Here is a 19,482-nt window from a genome sequence, read left to right on the forward strand (position 1 = left end):
CATGGAGGTAGTGGTGTGATTGTGATGGGGCGGTGGTAATTGATGATGATGGTGATGAGGATGAGGAGGATGATAGTGAAGATGATGATGGAGAGGAATAGGAGTAGGAAAACGAAAGTGGTGGGGACTGCGATGGTGACGATAGTGATCGCAGTGACAATGATTTGTTCATTCATATTCAGTCACATCTGATTCTTTGTGATCTCATTTGGGGTTCTCTTGGCAAAGATACTGGAGTGGTTTACCATCATCTCCTTAAGTGACTTGCCCAGGATCACACGGTTATTCTCTGAGGCCGAATATGAATTTGGGTCTTCCTGACTCCGAGCCTGGCACTCCATCCACTGTGCCATCTAGCTGCCCCAACTGATAATGATATTCACTGCCTATGTATTCCCTCAGGAGAGAGTAACTACTATTCAAATTCAGTTCCCTCATGAACAAATGCTCAAGTTACAATAGCCTGTCTGCTCCAAGTATTTTACTATCACTTCATGCCGTGAAAACCTGTATTTTACAACCTGCCTGCTTTGACACTTCACAGTTTAAGGAGATGATGGAAAGGATTTGGAAAGAGTCCCAACCATAAAATGATTAAATGATAATTCCAATGACCTGTGGTTTCATTAGTATGTACAACATGTAGAAGCTCCTTATACAGAAGCAGATTACAATGGGTCTATCATGTATAGACTTAAAAGAGTTGACTTAGTCTGGGAGAGGTCAAGTGGCTTTGCTAATGGTAAGTGTCAGAGGAAGGATTTAAACAAAGGACTCCCCAACTTCGAGTCCAGCATACTACCATTAGGCCATCTCTAAAAAGGCCTGAAATGCAGTATGAATGAGGAAAGGGGAGTAAAAGACTTAAGATGTCAGTCTGGAACACAGAAACTAAGAAGTGACAAGTCTTCAAGTGTGTAATATGAAGAATGTTGAGTCTTTGTTTCCCCATCTTCAATGAGGATAGAACAAGAAGAAACAGGCTTACACTGTGGCAAAAAGGATTAATATTAGCTAAAAGGCAGAAATAGGACCCATTAAGCACTAATCTATCCTAGTGAGGAAAAGCTTCCTTACCTGGAGGCTTTAAAAAAAATAGAGTGGAAACCAAACCATCTTCCTGAGATGGCTTGTGAAACAGCTCTGCCTCTAAGTAGCAAGACAGATTAGATGGCCCTCTGAGGTCTCTTTCAAAGCTAGAATTCTACAAACCTACTTTATTCCTGTCAGTCAGTCAAAAAAGCATTTATTAAGCACCTAAATTTATGCCAGGAACTGTGTTAAGGGGTAGGGATGAGCTCACAGTCTAATGGGGATGACAACACCAGACAACTCTGTGCAAACAACTATAGACAGGATAAATAGGAAATAATCAACAGAGGGAAGGCACTAGAATCAAGAGATATTGGGAAAGGCTTCCTGTAGAAGGTGGGATTTTGGCTGAGACTTGAAGGAAGCCAGGAAGTGGAGTTGAGGAGGGAGAACATTCCAGAGGGAGAGCATTTCAGGCATGGGGGCCAGCCAATGAAAATATCCGGAGAGATGGAATGTCTTGTTCCAGGAACTGCAAGAAGGCCAGTGTCACTGCATCTGAGCGGGGTGGGGGAGGAGTAGGGTATGAGTTGTAAGAAGACTGGAAGGGAGTGGAGGGAGGGTATGCTATGTGATAAAGGGTTTTGAATGCCAAAACGAGAGTTTTGTATTTGATTCTGGAGGTGATAGGGAGCCACTGGGCTTTATTCAATAGAGAGGTGAAGTGGTTGGATCTGCACTTTAGGACAGTCACTTTGGCAGCTGAATAAAGGATAGATTGGAGTGACAAGCAGACTCAATAGCAGGATATTGCAATATCAGAGCATGAGGTGATGAAGGTCTGCACTACAGTGGTGGCAGTCCTGGAGGAGGTCTGTTTGAGCAATGTTGCAGAGGTGGGTATACTGAGACTTCATTTGGTATCTGATGTCCCATTTTACAGGTGGCAAGACAAATTATTACACTGGTAGCCTGTCCATGGTTGTCATTTCAGGGGGAAATCATTACCCTTAGCAGGGTGTTTTAACCTATGTTTGTGTCAAGGATTTTTGTAGCAATCTGATGTAACCTGTGGATCTGTTCTCAGAATCATGTTTTTCAATAATTTAATAAAATGTTAAATTTAACTTAGAAATTCTTTCTTTTTTGGGGAGAAAGTCCTTGAAACCTTCAGTTGATGTCCAGGAGGAAGAGCAAGGACATGCCATGCAGTGGGGGAGGTACAGCTGAGAGAGCTCAACAAGCAGCAGACACAGAGAAAACAACATGAAGTAGTCTCTGGAAGACATTGGCAGCCTGCAGCATTAGAGGCCTGTATTATTCCTCCAAGTGCAGATCCTGGCCAAGTGTGTTCCTCCACATTTGTCCACACAAATATATTCCCTCTTGCATGATCCTTACCTGTGTCCACTCTTTCCACTGATGGCATGCCTATTTGCAAGAGAACAAGTTTCAGGTTCTGTGGCTACTCTTCTTACTATGCTAGTTCATCAGATGCCTTTGCTTTGAAATAACCATATCTTCTGGCTGACTAGTAAAACTAACCACATTAGTGGGGGCTCATGAACTATAGTCTTGATGGGATGCAGACTCAGTGAATACATTAAAATTGGAGTAGCTTTTCTGGGTGACCAATGTGAAAGAGATGCCCTCATTGCTACTAGTTCTTTCTTCTGGGTACAAACAGAACAAGTCTAATTGCTCTTTTAGGTAATAGCCTTAAAAACTCAAGATAGCTACCATATCCTTCCTATATCTTTTTCTCCCCATAGGCTAACAAAAGCAGCTAGGTGGCACAATTGTTGGAGTGCCAGTCCTGGAGTCAGGAAGACTCATCTTCCTGAGTTCAAATCCAGCGTCAGACACTTACTAGTTGTGTGTCCCTGGGCAAGTCACTTAGCTCTGTTTGCCTCATTTTACTCATCTGTCAAATGAGCTAAAGAAGGAAATGGCAAATCACTCCAGTAATTTTGCCAAGAAAACCCCACATGGGATCACAAAATGTTGGACTTGACTGACAAACAACTGAACATTCCTTTAACAAAGTCATTGATAAAAGTGTCAAAAAGCACAGGGTCAAGCATAGTTCTCTGAAGCCAGAAGTTCTCCACTAGAGAGCTCCCTTCAAGTTGATGTGGAATCATTAATTCTTTATTCTTTATGCCTAGGCATTCAACTAGTTATAAAGCTATCTGATTATACTATTGTTTAATCCATATTATCTTCATCTTTTCCACAACAATCTCATGAGTTTGCAAAATATTTTCTTTGTTTTTTATGTCACCTTAATTTCCCAATATATCCCTTCCCCTTCTTATAACAACAACAACAAAAAAAATTTAAGCTGTTTGGCAAAACTAACCAACACATCAAAATATTATTTCATTTGATCCTCACAATAACTCTGAAAGTAGAGTGCTATTATTATTTCCATTTTGCAGATGAAGAAACCATGTCAAACAGAGGTTAATTGACTCATCCAAGGTCTCAAAGCTAGTAGGTGTTTGAGGTAAGATTTGAATTGCGGTCTTACTGACCTTTAGACCCAGAGCTCTATCCACTGTGCAACCTAGCTGCCCCTAACCAAGTCCAACATGATATATAGCATTCCACACCCATAGTTCCCCCATCTCTGCAAAGAAGAGGAGAACGGTGCCTTCTCATATCTCTTCTTTGGTGAATTGTTGTAGGGTTATTGTTCTTTCCACTTAGCCCTGCATCAACGGAGCACAATGAACGTCCTCATAAGGACTGCATCATTAGTTCCTCACGTATTGTTGTAATCATTGTGTATAGTATGTTTCTGGTTCTGTAACCCCCACCATATATTTTTGTAGTGATTTACAGTTTTGAAACCATTTTCATATGCAGCGAGTGTCTCATGTGATCCTCAACAGCCCTATGAAGAAGACAGACATACCGTAATTTTCCTCATTTTAGAGATGAAGAAACTGAGGCCCAAAGAAGTTAGGTAATTTGCTCAAAAGTCAAACAAGCAATTAAATGGCCAGGATGAGAACTCAGTTTTCCTAGCTCTTAGAACAGTATCGTTTCCCCCAGGATGTTTCTCAAATAAACAACGGAGTTGTATAAGATACCTCATCAGTCATATAGGTAGTGAGTTCCTATGGTGGGAAACTTGGGCTCACTGTCCTTAGACAGGGCCTGATGATGACACTGGCAATTATAAGAAGGGCTAGGGAAATCTGACCAACCCAACCAGCTGTTTTGCAATCTGGGAGCTGGTTGAACCTCCTTCTGAGGTTGGTGCTGGGGCAGACATGTAAAGAATACAAGCACTCATGCACACACACGCACACACACACACACAATTGGCTAAGAATAGTAAGTAATAGATTGCAAGCTATGTTGAGCTGAGCTATATTACATTAATCACATGTAAAAGAAAAAGGACACTCTTGGGCTGAGAATAGAAGCAAACAGGGAAAAGAAGTCACTGAGAGTCTCGATCCAGAGAAAATCAGAGATGGCCATTTAAAATATGACCAGCTTTAGGGACAAGCGGAATCCCAGCACTGGAAGGGACCTCAGAGGTCCCCTAGTACAACTTTCTCATTAAACAGATGAGGAAACTGAGGCCCAGGCAGCCTAAGTGACTTACCTAAGTCCTTACATCTGTACAGAATCTGACAGCTTTTAAAATACCTTCACAGATATTATTTACTTTTATCCTCACAGCAATCTGTCAAGGTAATAATAGCTAATAATTAATAATGGCTAGAATTTATTTTGAATCTTTAAGGTCTGTGAAGCACTTTGCAAATATTATCTCATGTTATCTTCATAATAACCCTGGGAGAGAGGTGCTATCATTATCCCCACTATACAGATGAGAAAACTGAGGCAGGTAGAAGTTTAGTGATCTGCTCAGTGTCAAAAAGCAGCTGGTTAAGTGTCTATTGTCACATTTGAACTTATGTCTCCCTAACTCCAGGTTAAGCACACTCTACCCACTAGGCAGGGATGATATTATTGTACAAAAGAGAAAAACCAGGGCCCCTCAGACTGAAATTACTTTCCCAAGGTCATCCATACAGCTAATCAGTAACAGAACCCTGATTTGAACTCAGGTCCAGATAAACCCTGGCTCATTCTCTTTCCTCTGAGGCCCACTGGCCCTCAAGGGACTCCACTGTTTATTTTTTTTCTCTGTGCAAGGCCAGAATCCACCTGGGTGACTAGGTGAGGAAGGCAGATGTCTCAGCTGTTGCCTGAAATGAACATCACACATAGGTTCCTCCTTTCCGACAACGTCAGACTAAAAAACATCTACCCCTCAGGTGGATTCTGTTGCCCCCGACCATGTTCTCCAGAAACAGAAAAGGAGAAGGCAATCCTGTTGGGGGACTTTCCCTCCAACCTCCCATTCCCTCTATATCCTCATTATTTTCACACACACATACACACACACACACACACACACACACACACATACACACACACTCAGATGAACCCAGATAGTTACTGACAAACAACTGTTTCAGGAGCCCTGCCCAGGTACCTAGGGGGAATGGCAGAGTAGAGGAGAGGGAAGGGAAGAGGGCCCTTCCTTAGGTCTTCTTCTATTATAATGTAAGCTCCCTTAAAGCTGGGACTAGCTTTGTGCTTGAATAAACCTAATTGACTGACTGCTTGACTAGCACGGAGGCTGGAAACAGCCCCAGGGAATTTGGGAGTTCAGACTGGGACCTTGCCAGTTCCTTCTTGATTATTCAAAGGCCAAGAAATTTGACTTTTTGTTTCTTATGTAAATTGGGTCTAATAAAGTTAGTAAGAGATACTTTAGTGAGAGATAGTCCCTGACTGAGGAGACCTGGCTTTGAATCCTGCCTCAGACACTTATTAGCTGTGACTTTGGGCAGGTCATTTAACCTGTTAGCCTCAGTTTCCTCATCAGTAATATGGGGATGAGAATGCCTGTAGTACATATCTCTCGAGGTTGCTGTAAGGATCAGATGAGGTAATCTATGTAAAATTCTACTTGTCAGCGGTTATTACTCAGAATAGGTTAGATTCTTTAGCTGTCCTGTTCCTTAAAAGACTGCGTCCTTGCAGGAGATAATAAGTGTTAGTGACCCCCACATACATGAAACACAAGCTAATCGCCTGAAGTAACAAAAGAAAATTTTTATCAGACCAGGACTCTTCCCATAATTCCCTCTCACCAGAGGTCTTGGTACTCTTGACCCATCTAAGCTGTTAGTACGGAAGTGCAGTGGGGCGTGTATACCCATGAAAGCATGGGTGGGGTATAAACAGGGACCTAGAGAAGGTTCTACTGTGTCCTGGCTCCTGAGAGAAAACTGTCTTCAGGTAAGACCCCAAAGAGGTCTAACCCCTTGGCAGCCAGTTCTGGTAGCAGTAGCCAGCTGAGTCTGTCAAAGATCCAGGAATCATCTGTTGGAGCCAGCCCTGCAGTGGATTGTCCCATCAGCCAAGACTCACAAGGAGCTAGCCCTGACAGAAAAAGCCGAAGCATATGGGTGGGGATTCTGCAAAAAGAGAAAAGAAAGTACCCTTTGGCCTCACTTGGCCCCTACATGTCTGCCAGACTAACTTTGTCATGTGAATTTGAGCCTACGCTCCCCAAGAATCCTATGGGTGTGCAATGGGACAGTTTGTCCCCAACGTTGGGAGATGGGGAAGGATTGTTTTGTAACCATTGTTCTTGCCATATACCTTCTTGGTAAATTCCCACCTGTAAAAACTAATTGATGTTAACTGGTTGTTGGATGTTGGGAAACACATGATATGGAGATTTAGGAGCAACAGCATTAGAAACACTGGCTCCTTGGGGCCACCCCTACAACCCTGAAGATGATTCACTGCCCTCTGGGAAGCCAAGCTGCTGGTTCAGTGTGAGTCCCCAGTCAGCCCGGAGGATGATGATCCACAAACACAAACATCTCAACAAACAAAGAAGAGCAAGAAAGAAGATTGTATCCTCCTTGACTGGTTTCCTCAACTGTAAAATTGAGATAATAAGTGAACCCACCTCCCAGTGTTGTTGTGAGGATGAAATGAGATGACAATGGGAAAGCACTTAGCACAGTGCCTGGTACATTATAGAGGCCACATAAATATTAGTTATTTTGGTTTTTATTGTTTACGAAACTGTAGATTTCTGTTAGGTATGATTTCTTTTTCAAGAAGTATGTCTATGGATACATAATATACACACAGGATGTCTCAAAGGTCTACACTAAGACTTTTGGGACACCCTGTACTCTGTGTGTGTGTGTGTGAGAGAGAGAGACAGAGAGAGAGAGAGATTTAATAAGGTAATTACAAAATTGTCCTAATTGTGTCCCCTTCTGTGTTTCCTTTTTATTTTCTTCTGTACATTGAAAAATGTTTATAGTTGGTCACCCTTCCGGTATTCATTTGTCTCAGGATGGAGGGGTGGAGGAGGAGGACCAGGGAAGCTGAAAGAGGAGCGGAGGAAGAAAAAGGGAAGAACAGAATGTTTCCCATTGCCACCAGTCTACCTTATAATTTCCCTGAGGACCAAAAGAACAATGCAATGGCAACCACCACTATTAACACCATCATCACCCACCACAGTGAGCCACCAAATCAGAATAGGTTTATTCAGAGAAGCAATGGCTCCTGAATGAACAGGAGGTTTTCATATCCTTTTTGTCTGTCCTTCCTGTCCTCCCACTTACCACTCCAGGCTTTGTCTGAAAATATGAACCACATTAAATGGACATCATTCTTCCAGTCAGCAGGTGGTGCTGCAATCTATCACTGTTGGCCAGGTGGCACCTAATGATAATAAAGACAACTTAAATGTTCAGGATTATATGTTTAGAGCTAGAAGGGCCATCTGATCCAAACCTCTCATTTTAAAGATGAGGAACTGAAAGGTCTAGAAAGGATTAGTGATTTATCTCTGGTCACACAGGTCAGAAGCTTCAGAGACAGGATTTGAAACCAGGTTCTCTGGCTCCAAAGTCACTCTTCTTTCTACCGTGACATGATAGAGAATACTTTTCCCTACAACAAACCTATGTGGTAGGTGTTATGTATTGATATCACCCCAGTTTACAGAAAAGAGAATTTTAAAAAGGTATGGTTATATAGCTACGAAGCATTGAATTGAGCTGGATTACAACTCAAATTGTCTGATCCCGAGATCATAAATTTAGAGTAGGAGAAATCTTAGAAGTCATCTAATCAAACCCAACACCCCCATTCTACAGATGAGGAAACTAATTCTATGTCCAGTGTTATTTCTACACTCTCCTGCCTCTATTCCCAATCATTTGCTAATTGATTTGTTTTTCACATGAATTTTAGTTCCATAATTTCCTATTTGTTCTTCCTTGCTTTTCTTTTTACCTTGTTGCACAATTGTGGTACACAGTCATATACAGCCATAAAATGCTCTGTAGAAACCCTAAGCCTGCACTGGCTGATCTCAACAGCAGGCAAACCTAGCTGTGAGTTCTAATTCTGGCTGACTCATCACATGACCTTAAGTTGGCTACCTCCCCTCCCTAAGTCCAAATGGCACTGCCTATGCAACAGGATAGAAGAATGATTGAGCTCCTCCTGGGCTATGGGCAAGAAACGGCCCATAAAAATGTCTACAGAGCTCCTTGTAGCTATAAAGAACTATTAAAATGATGAATAATTATTATCATAATTGAATCATAAGTACAATGCTAGTTTGGACCCTCCCAGGACTTATTTCTCAGCACAGCAGGGCCCAAGGAAAACAAGTTACTGAGTTCAAGTAGGTGACATCTAAGTTGCTACTTCGTGGAAGGGAAAAGACTCAAGGCCTCAGAGCTTTACTGGTCATAGAGAACTATTCTATAAGGAATATATACTTCCTAATAATTGGAGCAACTATCCAGAAGTGAAATTAGCTACCTCAGAAAGGACCTCTTGAGGTCTTCTAGCCAAGAACTTCTCCAGTATGATAGAGAGGAAAGTTTTGTTCAGAATAAGGACTGGAATCTTATGGTTTCTGAAGTCATTTCCTATTCTAAGCTTCTGTGAACCTGGTTGTGCTGTGTATACACACACACACACACACACACACACACACACACAATTTGCCAGATGAAATTATTTTTCCAGTCTAATATTGTTGGCTGACAATTTCGGTAAAGATCTTTTTTAGTTTTTTGCTGACCTTTTTCAGTTTTATATCCAAAGTGCTTCTATGATGCCCTGAAGGTTATTTATGGGCCAAAGACCTGGTGTACCTCAACTCCTCAGTGGTGATAGAGCCAAATTGATTAGTGATAAGGGCATGATCCTAGAGAGATGGGCCGAACACTTCCATAGCATTCTCAACAGACCATCATCAGTCAATGAAATATGTATATAATGGCCTCAATTCACTTTGAACATGCAAACTCTTCTATAGACCTTTTGGGAAAGAGTTTCTTCTCATGAGTTACTTAATATTCCTATATTTCAGGCCTAGGTTAACACCATTCTTTCCAGGAGAATGTGCTGGGATTTATAGTTTTACCCGGCTTTATAAAATACCACAGCAGTTGTAAACATAGCCACAAATATTTTATTTTTTAAAAAGTTGATGTAGAAAAGATTTTGACTAATAATACATACAAAAGTAGCACACAATAAACACAATAAATGTTTCTTTCATGAAAACCTTTTTTTTTGCATTTTGGGGGGCAAAATTATCATTCAAATGATAAAATCATCATAGTAAAAAAGTGTTTATTTAAATTAAATATTTCAAACAAATTCATATCTACACAGCTGTTCCAAAGCAAACATCACTCTTATAAAAGATGAAACATTTTAGCTTAATAACTGTAGTGTTTAAAAAGATAATTAATACACATTCAAGATTGCACATCAGTCAATCATAGCTACAACTATTTATTATTTATTATCAAATTTCATGTGTAGTAATAACATGAATAGTAATCATGTTTTATAATTGATTTACAGTAAAACTTCTCATGGAAGAAAAAAAGAAATTTTAACAATACAAAATACAGGGGGAAATTGAGGAAGAATATATAATCAATTTACAGGTTCCTGATAAGCAATAATACACTGAAGTTGAAAGACAATCAGTGGTCTTGTTGCTCAGTGTTGAGTATATTCCTTCAAAGGAGGCTTTGGAGAAGGTTGGAAATGTCTGTAGGATGGCATCAGGGCTCATACAATTTCCTTAAGTGGGTGCCTATATTTCCTTGGGAGACATAGGGAAGGAAGGAGGAAAAAAGAGGAGAAAGCAAGCAATAGAGACAGATAAGAGACAAGAGAGAGGAACCTTCCTATATGGAGAAGAAGATAACAAAATATGGTACATAGGTCCCATGAGCCCCAATATTGGAAGAAAGTGAGTCTGTTTGGTCCTAACCTGCTTCACGGCCCCTCTGGTTATGACAGACTTGGGGTTTTGGTGAAGGTATTCCAAAACAGTCCTGTATATGTGTGTCCATAGGTATATGAGACAGTCTGAGTATCATCTTCAGATGTGTACATGATTATATTTGTTTTCATGGATTTTTTATTTCCAAAGACTCATCCAGAAATATGTAAAACTATCTTTAGTCATCTGATTTTCTTTTCACCTTTGCATTCTTATTTTCCATGAACGTCCTACCAATGATTTTCCAAATCACAGTTGTTGTTTTAATTTGGTTTCTTTGACAGATTTTTTAAAGCAGCAATTAAAAAAAAAGTTGGCAAAATGAAGAGAGCACTGTTGAAAGCATAATTCATTTTTGTTTCCTAATGGTTGGAGGGAACTTTGGAGATCACCTAGACTAATGATCTCATTTGACAGAGGAGGAGACTGAGGACCAGAGTTATTTAAGGTCATTTTGAAGGTCACAGCTTCTCTGCTAGCAGAGCCGTAACTCGACATCAGTTTTCCTGACTCCCTGTGCACGTTCTTTGCTGACCTGACAATCAATGCCTTTCGTGCTGAACCTCTGCAAGCCTGTGTCTGGGGCAGGGAAAAGAGTACAGCGGAAGGGTTCCCAAAGATGGAGTGTAGCTGTTGTATTTCATATGATAGGAAGAAGAGAGTTAAGTCAGAGAAAATTTCAGTCTTAAATAGCATCAGTAGGAGACTTACATTGACATGTCCATATAGTAGAGAGAATTAAGAAGCAAGATCTCAGAGAGGAGCCTAAAGGAAAGTGGAACTAGTTATCAAGAAGGGAAAGTAGGTCAGCAAAAGTCCATTTATCTATAGGACGAAGTAGATTCCAATCCATCAGCTTAGACTCTGACACATTCTGAGGGAAGACTCAGAGGTGCTAAATCAAGGAAAGCTGCTGGTAATACTGTTTAGTCTCTCCACTCGGGTCAGTCCACATTGAGGAGAAGGTCAGGAACTCCCTTGTGCACACAGGCCTAGGAGACACTGTAACTATTGTAGTAGGTTGCTGTAGCATCAGCCAGGACTGAGATGAGGCTGGTCTCTGTGGGCCCCCCTGGTGTCACCTGGGAGGCTGGGGCATGTCCATTGATAGTGATGCCCCCCGTGGAGTCTGGATGGCCGGGAGTGTTCAAATACTGGTCAAATTCATTACGGTCCATGTCCCCTAAGAGTTCCACCTGGCTCAGTTGATCTAAGGCATCAAAACCTGGGTGCTCAGGGGGAGGGGAGAGCTGGCCCAGATGGGCATGGAGGTTGGGGTGGAGAGCATGGAAGGCAGGAGGAGAGTAGTATGCTGGGGAAGGTGAGGAGCTGGCTACAGAGGGGATCATGGAGACGCCCGGGGACTGGGTAAGGGCAATGGAGCCCAATGGGTGATTGCAGTGGATGGGGCTGGGCATATATTCTGGAGAGTACGTAGCTCCTGGTATGTGTGGGAGACGGTGGGAATGAGAGTGCTCTTCCTGGCATGGGGAAGAGAAGAAGGTCTGCTCAGGCTCCAGGACATCCAAAGGAGACATTTCTGGTGGGGTGGGCAAGCCATACGGGTAGGCATCCACACTGCTCACGGAGCTGCTGCCGCTGGTGCAGCTGCTGGTGGGCACCTCCTGGTAGCAGCCCTGAAGGCTGGGAAGGGCTGTAGCCGGGGAGTACTCACCATGTTCTTCCTTCTCCCCGACAGACACCCTGCTGCCACACCTCTTGTCAGGGAGGGAGTTCTGGTCCCGAGACAGGCTGCTCAGCAGGAAACCTGGGTCCACCCGTTTGCAGATTCGCTTAAGCTGCTTCTTTCGACGGGGGCGATACTTATAGTTGGGATAATCCTGCATATGCTGTACCCGGAGCCTCTCGGCTTCGTCCACATATGGCCTCTTCTGGGAGAGGGTCAGAGCTTTCCACGACTTTCCTGCTCACAGGGGGTAGAAAAGGACACTTTTAGAGTCCTTCACAGTGTCGGAGGTCAGGTCTTTGAAAAGCCCTCTCCCACACAGTTTGCACCAGACAACTCCCACAGGCCCAGCATGGCATGCACCACCCAGAGCTCAGTCACACCACTCTCACACAACTGAGAAACACAAACAGTGCACTTCACATGCCCTTCCCAGATGCCCCACGCACAATTCCCACCACAAATTCTTCACACACACACCTACAGAACCCTAACCTTTCATATTCTTCCTCCCACAAACACTGCACATGAAAATCATGAACGTACACAGGCACACTACTCATACATCATCTCATATACAAAGGTATATCAGGGGTGGGGAACCTGTTAGTCAGAGGGTCTCACGTGAGGACCTAGAGGGCCACACATGGTCCTGAGGCCCCAGGTTTCCCACCCCTGGTATAGGCAATACCCTGTTTCATTTGCTAAAAGACCAGCTGAACTGTCTGCAGCTAAAATTATTTTTAAAATTCATTTAATTAAGATCAAATGTCAATTCTAATCACTTGAGAATTTAAATGAAAGTCACTTCCTGCCTTCATTACTAAATGTCAGTGATTGTATACTTGGATTTCCACAAAAATGTATAAATATTGGGCATTTTATAAGCAGAAAATTTCACACATTTTACAAGCAGGAATTAAGAGTCAGTCAAGGCATAGAATACTATTTTGAGTTAGAGGATTTTTCTTCAGGATATTAGTGGATCCGGAAATCTCATTAAGGTGGTCACTCCTTCCAAATTATGCCTATAAAAACTTATCCACGTCATCTTGAGTGTAATAAATGATTGTCCTTCACAGTTGAAAGGTAAACAGGATTCTAGTGCACAAATCTGGTAGTCATTCTTCCTTAACAGGAGATTAGACTCTGTCTAGACCTAGATGAAGATTGCAACCTTATTCCAACCATCAAGACTGCCTTTAATGTGTGGGTTTATGGGAGCTGGATTGAGGACAAATTAATTCCATAATCTACTCCACAAGTAACTAGATATTTGGCTTCAGAAGGAGTTGTTTCATCTCCCTGGGTTCACTTCCCTTGTCATAAAATCAAGCTACTGAAATAACATCCAGTTCAAAAATATACTTCTTGCAAGAATGCTTCCCTGATTAACCTGACCCCACCCAGTCTGATCATCCGGTCTAATCTCCCAATTTTATGGATGAGAATAAATTCCAGAAAAATTAAATGACTAGCTCCATGGAGATCATACAGCTTTGTAAGGAAACAGGTTAAGAATTGACATTGGCAGGTAGAGTGACCAGGAAAAAAAGTCTTGGTAGAAACCAAACCAAACAAATACTTATCCTGCAAAGTCAGTCAATAAACATTTATTAAGATTCTGATACATGCCAGGCACTGTGCTAAATGCTGGGATTTCTTTGTGTAAGAATAGCAAAAGACAGCCTCTGCTCTCAAGGGACTCATATTCTATTGAGAAGAACCCCACCTCCCAGGCTGCAGCAAGCCCCTCTCTGCCTACCAGAGAATTTGCTCACTGAGTAAACAGCTCAGAAAATCAAGTCTTCAAATTCAACAGTTTAGTTACCAAGAGCCTGAGCACTGGGTAAAGGCATGTTTATTGTAAATATGATTTGAAACTATGTTCACAGGGGATGGGGAGTCTTCTGGTGAAAAAACTCCCTCTACCAATGAAGACTGACACCTTGTGCTATTTATAGCCACTGAAAGTTGCCTGTGACACTGAGAAGCTGTGATTTGCCCCAGCAGACAGCAGGTCTTGAATTTAAGTCTTCCCAACTCTGATGCCAACTTTCTATCCTCTACTCCATAGGTGTTAAAAATGTGGCTCACAACACTCTGAGTATAATCTGAAGCAGATTGAAATGTAATGGGGAAATATTTAACAAAATAAATGAAAATACAATAAAACATAGATAATATATTTTAAACCATCAATATGTGATCCACAAAGGATCCTTATGTACAGACTAGTGGTTCCCATTTCTAAATTAATTACTAAAATACAGATTTACTGTCCTACTTAACAACAAGGAGGAAGTGCTGTATGCTGATAACAGCACTGGTGTGGTGGAAAGAGCCCTGGACCAGGAGATGAGAGATCCCGGCATCTGGCTTTCAGTTCCAGCTTTGCCTCTAACTAGTCTATAATGTAGGCAACATATTTGATCTCTCCGAGACTTAGTTTCTTCAACTGCAAAATATGGAGGGTTTAAGGGGCAGCTAGGTGGTGCAGTGGATAGAACACTAGCCACAGAGTCAGAAGGACCTGGAGGACCTGAATTCATATCTGATCTCAGACACTTGACACTTAATAGCTGTGTGACCCTGGGCAAGTCACTTAACCCTGATTGCCTTGCCAAAAAAATACTCTAAAATTCTATTTCTAAAATAGTAGTTCTACTCTATTAGATAGGACTGCTTAATTTCGAAACTGTGAATTCTGTTATTTATCCAACTAATTCAGTGCTTACTGAAGAAGCATTTTTCCTCCAAACTGTTAAAAGAACTTTTATCTTCTTAGGGTCCCCTTGAGGATAGTGGCAATTACAGGATGCCAGCCAGACCAGGACATTTTTTTTTCAGCCATCCAATGCAACCTAAGCACTATGCTTTGCACTTAACTAATGTGTGCTGAATTGGTACAAGGAATTGCAGGCACACTGTACTGGATATTATCAGGAAAATAATGAAGAAATGAGAAGTGGTTTTTGCCTGAGGTTTTCCTAATGATCCTTCTAGATTTGATCTAACCATTCCAAGTTATGGGTTGAACTTATGCCAGGGACTTCATTAGTTTATAAGCTCTGTCATTTTTCTCCAAGTTACTTGGAAGCAGAGGTGGATGGATGACCCAAAGACCAGAGAAGCATCTCTGGATCTGGCAGGTGGTTCCGTGATTCAATGAGTCGCACTTAGCAAGAACTGATTTGTCCTGCCTTCCACTAAAATTTAGAAATGGGACTCAGTTGAATTTAGGCAGCAAAGATGAGGTTGTTCACGAATTTCTAGCATACGAAATGGTCAAAACTCAGAGGGAATAAGGAAACTGCCCTGCCTAGAAGGTCCAGACTAGTATTGGAAAGAGATCTGATACCTTTCCATTTTAACCACTGAAATAAGACTCCAATTTTACAAAGTTCCCGATTCAAGAATTAGAAGCAGGGAATCATAAAATATGCATACAGAATTGAAAGGAACTCGATTTGAATGAAATAGGCCTTAAAATGAAGGGCAGCAAAAGGAAAGAGACTCTTCTTCTCCAGGAGCAGAAATATTTGATCACATTCCCTAAAACAAGAGAAAGCACCCCTTTTTAATGTAAAAAAGAAAAGAAAAGAAAACTCCATCTTTACATTAAAGATTGAAGCAGGGCTTCTTAACCTGGCGTCGGGATCTCGTTTTAAAATATTTTGATAGCTGTATCTCCGTGTAATTGGTTTCCTTTGTATTTTATTTTAGGAATTTAAACATACTATTCTGAGAAAGGTTCCATAGGCTGCCAAAGTGATGACTATGTCACAAAAATGGTCTAGAGCTTTTGGTCTAAACAAATGCAGATTTTTATCTTCCAGGAAGGAGAGTTACAAGAACAGCCTCTTTTCCCACTGTACTTCACATTAAGGTTGGGTCTTCCTCGGACTCTCCACCGCGAAGTTCCAGCATAGAAGATTCCCTCCAACCCACACCCTCCCAGATCCTTTCATATCTTAAAGTCCCGAAACAGCCCCATAGTGTTTGCCCTGGGTCCTTACTAACGGCCTCCAGAGGGACTGTGCCCTGACCCTCACCACTGGAGACACCAAAACGGCTGGAGATAATCCGACTTAATTTGCGAATCGGGGTCCACGCCTCTACTCTAATCTACAAATTCGGGTAACGAATCTTGCCAGATTATCCGTATTTCCTTTCCCGCTCTACGAATATTTTTTTGTGATTAGTAATTTATAACAAATGCTTACCCCCAGGTGTTACTCCGTTGCTAATAATGCTTGTTATTATTCAAACTATAACAATACTGCAAATAGTGTGTAAGGAATAATTACTTTCCGGCTCTTGTGTGCCTATTAGTCATCTAGATTGACAGCGATCCGTTCCCCTCCGTGTGTTTGGCTTTACTAGCCTTTTCCGTCCTTCCTGGTGGGTTCATTAGCGTTCCCATCAATAAAGCGGCTTCAGTTTCTAACTCTGTTCGGAGTCCTCCCGAAGACTTTGCCAAAAACAATAGCAGTCCCGAGATCTTGGCGGGATAGGTAGCCCGCTTTGGGGGACAATTTGTGAGTGCTTTTGTTAATTAGCACCAAGCACTATCCGGCCTTCCAGAGCCCTCCGGCTGGGAGGTGAGCTCCAGGTTCTCGGAGAGTCTAAAATTCTGGGCTCTGGAGTTCCTCAACTCTCAGTCCAGTCTTGTATGTACTATTGTTTCTCTTACTCCCTCATTTCAAGGTAGGTATTTTTTTTTTTTGCCTTTCTTTTCCTCCTCAGAGCTTAACACAGTGACCGGCAAATAGTAAGCGCTTAATAAATGCTTGTTGACTATCAGTGCCCGAAGTTTTATTCAGTCCCAGGAGCAGTATTATTTAGTTCCTGAAGTAAGTGACTAAGCTATGTCGGGGGTTCTGTTCCCCTTCCCCGGGGTCTGTCCCATCTTCCTCCAGTCTACTCCCTTCCCCTCTCCCAAATTTCCTCTACTTCGACCTTCCCTCACCCCTGCCTCCATCTCCCAGAAAACACCAGCTCAGCTTTCAAATGTCTCTAAGTTCACCCTATTTCATTTTAAACATTCACACAATAATTGTATTTGTTTCTCCCCTCCTCACATATTTTGCCAGGACCCAAAAACATACCGACACAATATTCTACATTTCCCAAATATGCAGACTCTTAGGACACACACACACACACACACAAGACTTTTGCCAGCTTTAACCCAGGGACTCTACCTCCAGAAGGGCCACATTACTATAAACATCTCTCCATCTCCCACCACCTCGGCCTCCCAATACTCCCTCCTACTTATTGTAATCTCAGTTTCTCTCTCTGTCTCTTTTCTCTCTGCCTCTCTCTCTCTCTCTCTCATACACACACACACACGCGCGCGCACGCGCGCGCACGAGGTGGGTAGCAGCACAGGGCAGGACTTGGGAAGGGGGCCTGGCGGGTTTGCCCCTGTTCTTACCCAGCATCTTGCTGAGCTCTGCGTTGTGTAGGTCGGGGTTTTGCACTGCCAGCCGCTTCCTCTCGTCCTTGGCCCACACCATGAAGGCGTTCATGGGCCGACGGATGCGACTCTCCGAGCCCTTATCCCCCGCGGTACGATGGGCTGCAGGCGATGCCAGTCCGTCTGAGAGCTCCCCGTCCAAAGCCGGGCACTCCAGCCCGTCTGGCCAGGGGTAGGCGCCCAACAGCGTGGTCATGGTCGCCCAGACTGCTCGCCTCGCCTTGACCTCCTTGTTTAGGGTCGGCTTGGCTCTGACCCTCCGGCGCCAGCAGCCCAGCTCGAAGGCGGGCTCACACGGGTCAGGTCGGGGGCGCCCCACACTCCGCTGCCGCGGCCGGCCTGCCCTCTATATATCAGCTCCTGGGCTGTCGCTTCCTCCAATGACACTTAAAGGTGCAGCGGCTCCTCCTTCCATTCCGGCTAACTATACCCCCTCCCTAAGGGCCAGGGCCCGTGGAGAGCTGCTCCGACCTGCCACGGAGGGGGGAGGTGGAGAAAAAGAGGACGGACACACCTCCAAGACTAAGCAGTTCCCTCCCCGCCCCACCCCTTCCAGGCCGGTCCCGTTTCTCTTGGGCTCAAGCTCGCGGGTGGATTTGTGAGCAGCAGCAGCAGGCTGCTCCTTAACATTCTCTCCTTCCTGGCGCGGACAGTGTCTGAGGTGTTACTCTTTGAAACAAACTTTCATTTTTTCTTTTGGCCTCAACCTATGGAAAGACTCGCGGGCTCGAAAGCAGAAGATTGAAGTACAAGTCTTAATATTTACTCCTAGTTTAACTATGATTAAGACCTTTTGGTCTTCTGGACCTCAGTTTCCTTGTCTGTAAGAGAGACATAAAACCCGCACTGCCTTCTTTGTTGGTTGTGTGAAAGAATGAATGTACAAACCAATCAGCATTCACTTGTTAATCTTTTATTACGTACCAGTCACTGTGCTAAGCGCTGAAGACATACAATCAAGCTATTATTCTTTCCGTCTAAAAATGGATGGAAGAGCCCACTAAAGCATTTTTAAAGCGCCCACTACGTGCAGCGGCTAGGCTGGAGCAGTTTCCCAGGCTTTCCCCCCCAGGGTGGGCTAAAGAAGAGGAACAGATCAGAAGCTCAGAAACATTTTTTTTTTCCGTCCTCTACCTGAAGCCCTCCCCTGGTAGAGCTCAGGAACTGAGCATCTTCAGACCATTTCCCCAGACCTGGGCTTTGCCACAAAGACAGCATTAACGAACCTGAAACATGTCCGCATGATATCGGGGATTGGGCTGGAGGGGGCACTCCACCCCACCACCGTCGGTCACCAACCCAATCAAATGCAGTATCTACCAGAATCCCAGGCCTAACTGAACCCCCACACAGACACAGACTTCCATCGAGCCACAAGAGTGCCTTTGCCTTACCCTCCCCGCCCCCCCCAATTCGTGAGCTGTGTTCTTCAATTTAAAACAAAACTCACGGCAACATCAAAAAAGAAGGCCCACTGAAACTATCAGAACCTAATAAAAGTTGTTTATTTTCGAAAGAACAAAATAGGCAGGACAGAGCTATTTTTCGAACCAAACCTGAAAAAGAGTACCGTCAGTCTTCGTGTAGTTAGGTGTCCAGCATTCCCAAATGACCCTTCCTTCACCTTTTCTACTTTTACAACACAGTTCTTTACTCCCGGGACTTGAGGTGGGATTCTACCCCAAGGTGATGCCAGAGGACTCAGGATCCAAAAGAGCCTCATCATTCCCTACCCTTCCACCCGCCAACCGCGCACAATTGGGGGGGGGGGGAGGGGGGAGGGCTCGGAATCCTCTATCTGGGTTCCATACTTTGTACCATGGGTGTTGGTGTAGGAGACCCCATATCACTTATCTGTGACTAATGAGTGTCTATTCTTGGAGGGAA

At 43.2% G+C, this 19,482-nt stretch overlaps 1 protein-coding gene across 1 annotated transcript; it reads right to left on the reverse strand.

Annotated features, from left to right (window-relative positions):
- Positions 1 to 9,569: 9,569 nt before the first annotated feature.
- Positions 9,570 to 17,998, reverse strand: SOX7 (SRY-box transcription factor 7). Its single transcript, XM_069075658.1, has 2 exons — positions 17,554 to 17,998; positions 9,570 to 12,347 (listed from the first exon to the last, which is right to left on the reverse strand). The coding sequence occupies exons 1-2, from the start codon at positions 17,789 to 17,791 to the stop codon at positions 11,416 to 11,418; spliced, it is 1,170 nt and encodes a 389-aa protein (XP_068931759.1). The 5' UTR covers positions 17,792 to 17,998; the 3' UTR covers positions 9,570 to 11,415.
- Between the last annotated feature and the right edge of the window lie 1,484 nt (positions 17,999 to 19,482).

The sequence above is a fragment of the Petaurus breviceps genome, unplaced genomic scaffold (genome assembly GCF_028583685.1).
Source record: "Petaurus breviceps papuanus isolate PSGF00001 unplaced genomic scaffold, PetGlider_PUasm1.0 90919, whole genome shotgun sequence".
NCBI classification, from domain to species: Eukaryota; Metazoa; Chordata; class Mammalia; order Diprotodontia; family Petauridae; genus Petaurus; species Petaurus breviceps.

Bases quoted from the DNA above. Each gene is read 5' to 3' on its own strand.
- SOX7 (XM_069075658.1), bottom strand. From the start codon at position 17,791: ATGACCACGCTGTTGGGCGCCTACCCCTGGCCAGACGGGCTGGAGTGC. The intron at 12,348-17,553 runs GTAAGAACAGGG...CCCTGTGAGCAG, and splicing joins AGAGCTCAGCAAGATGCTGG to GAAAGTCGTGGAAAGCTCTG.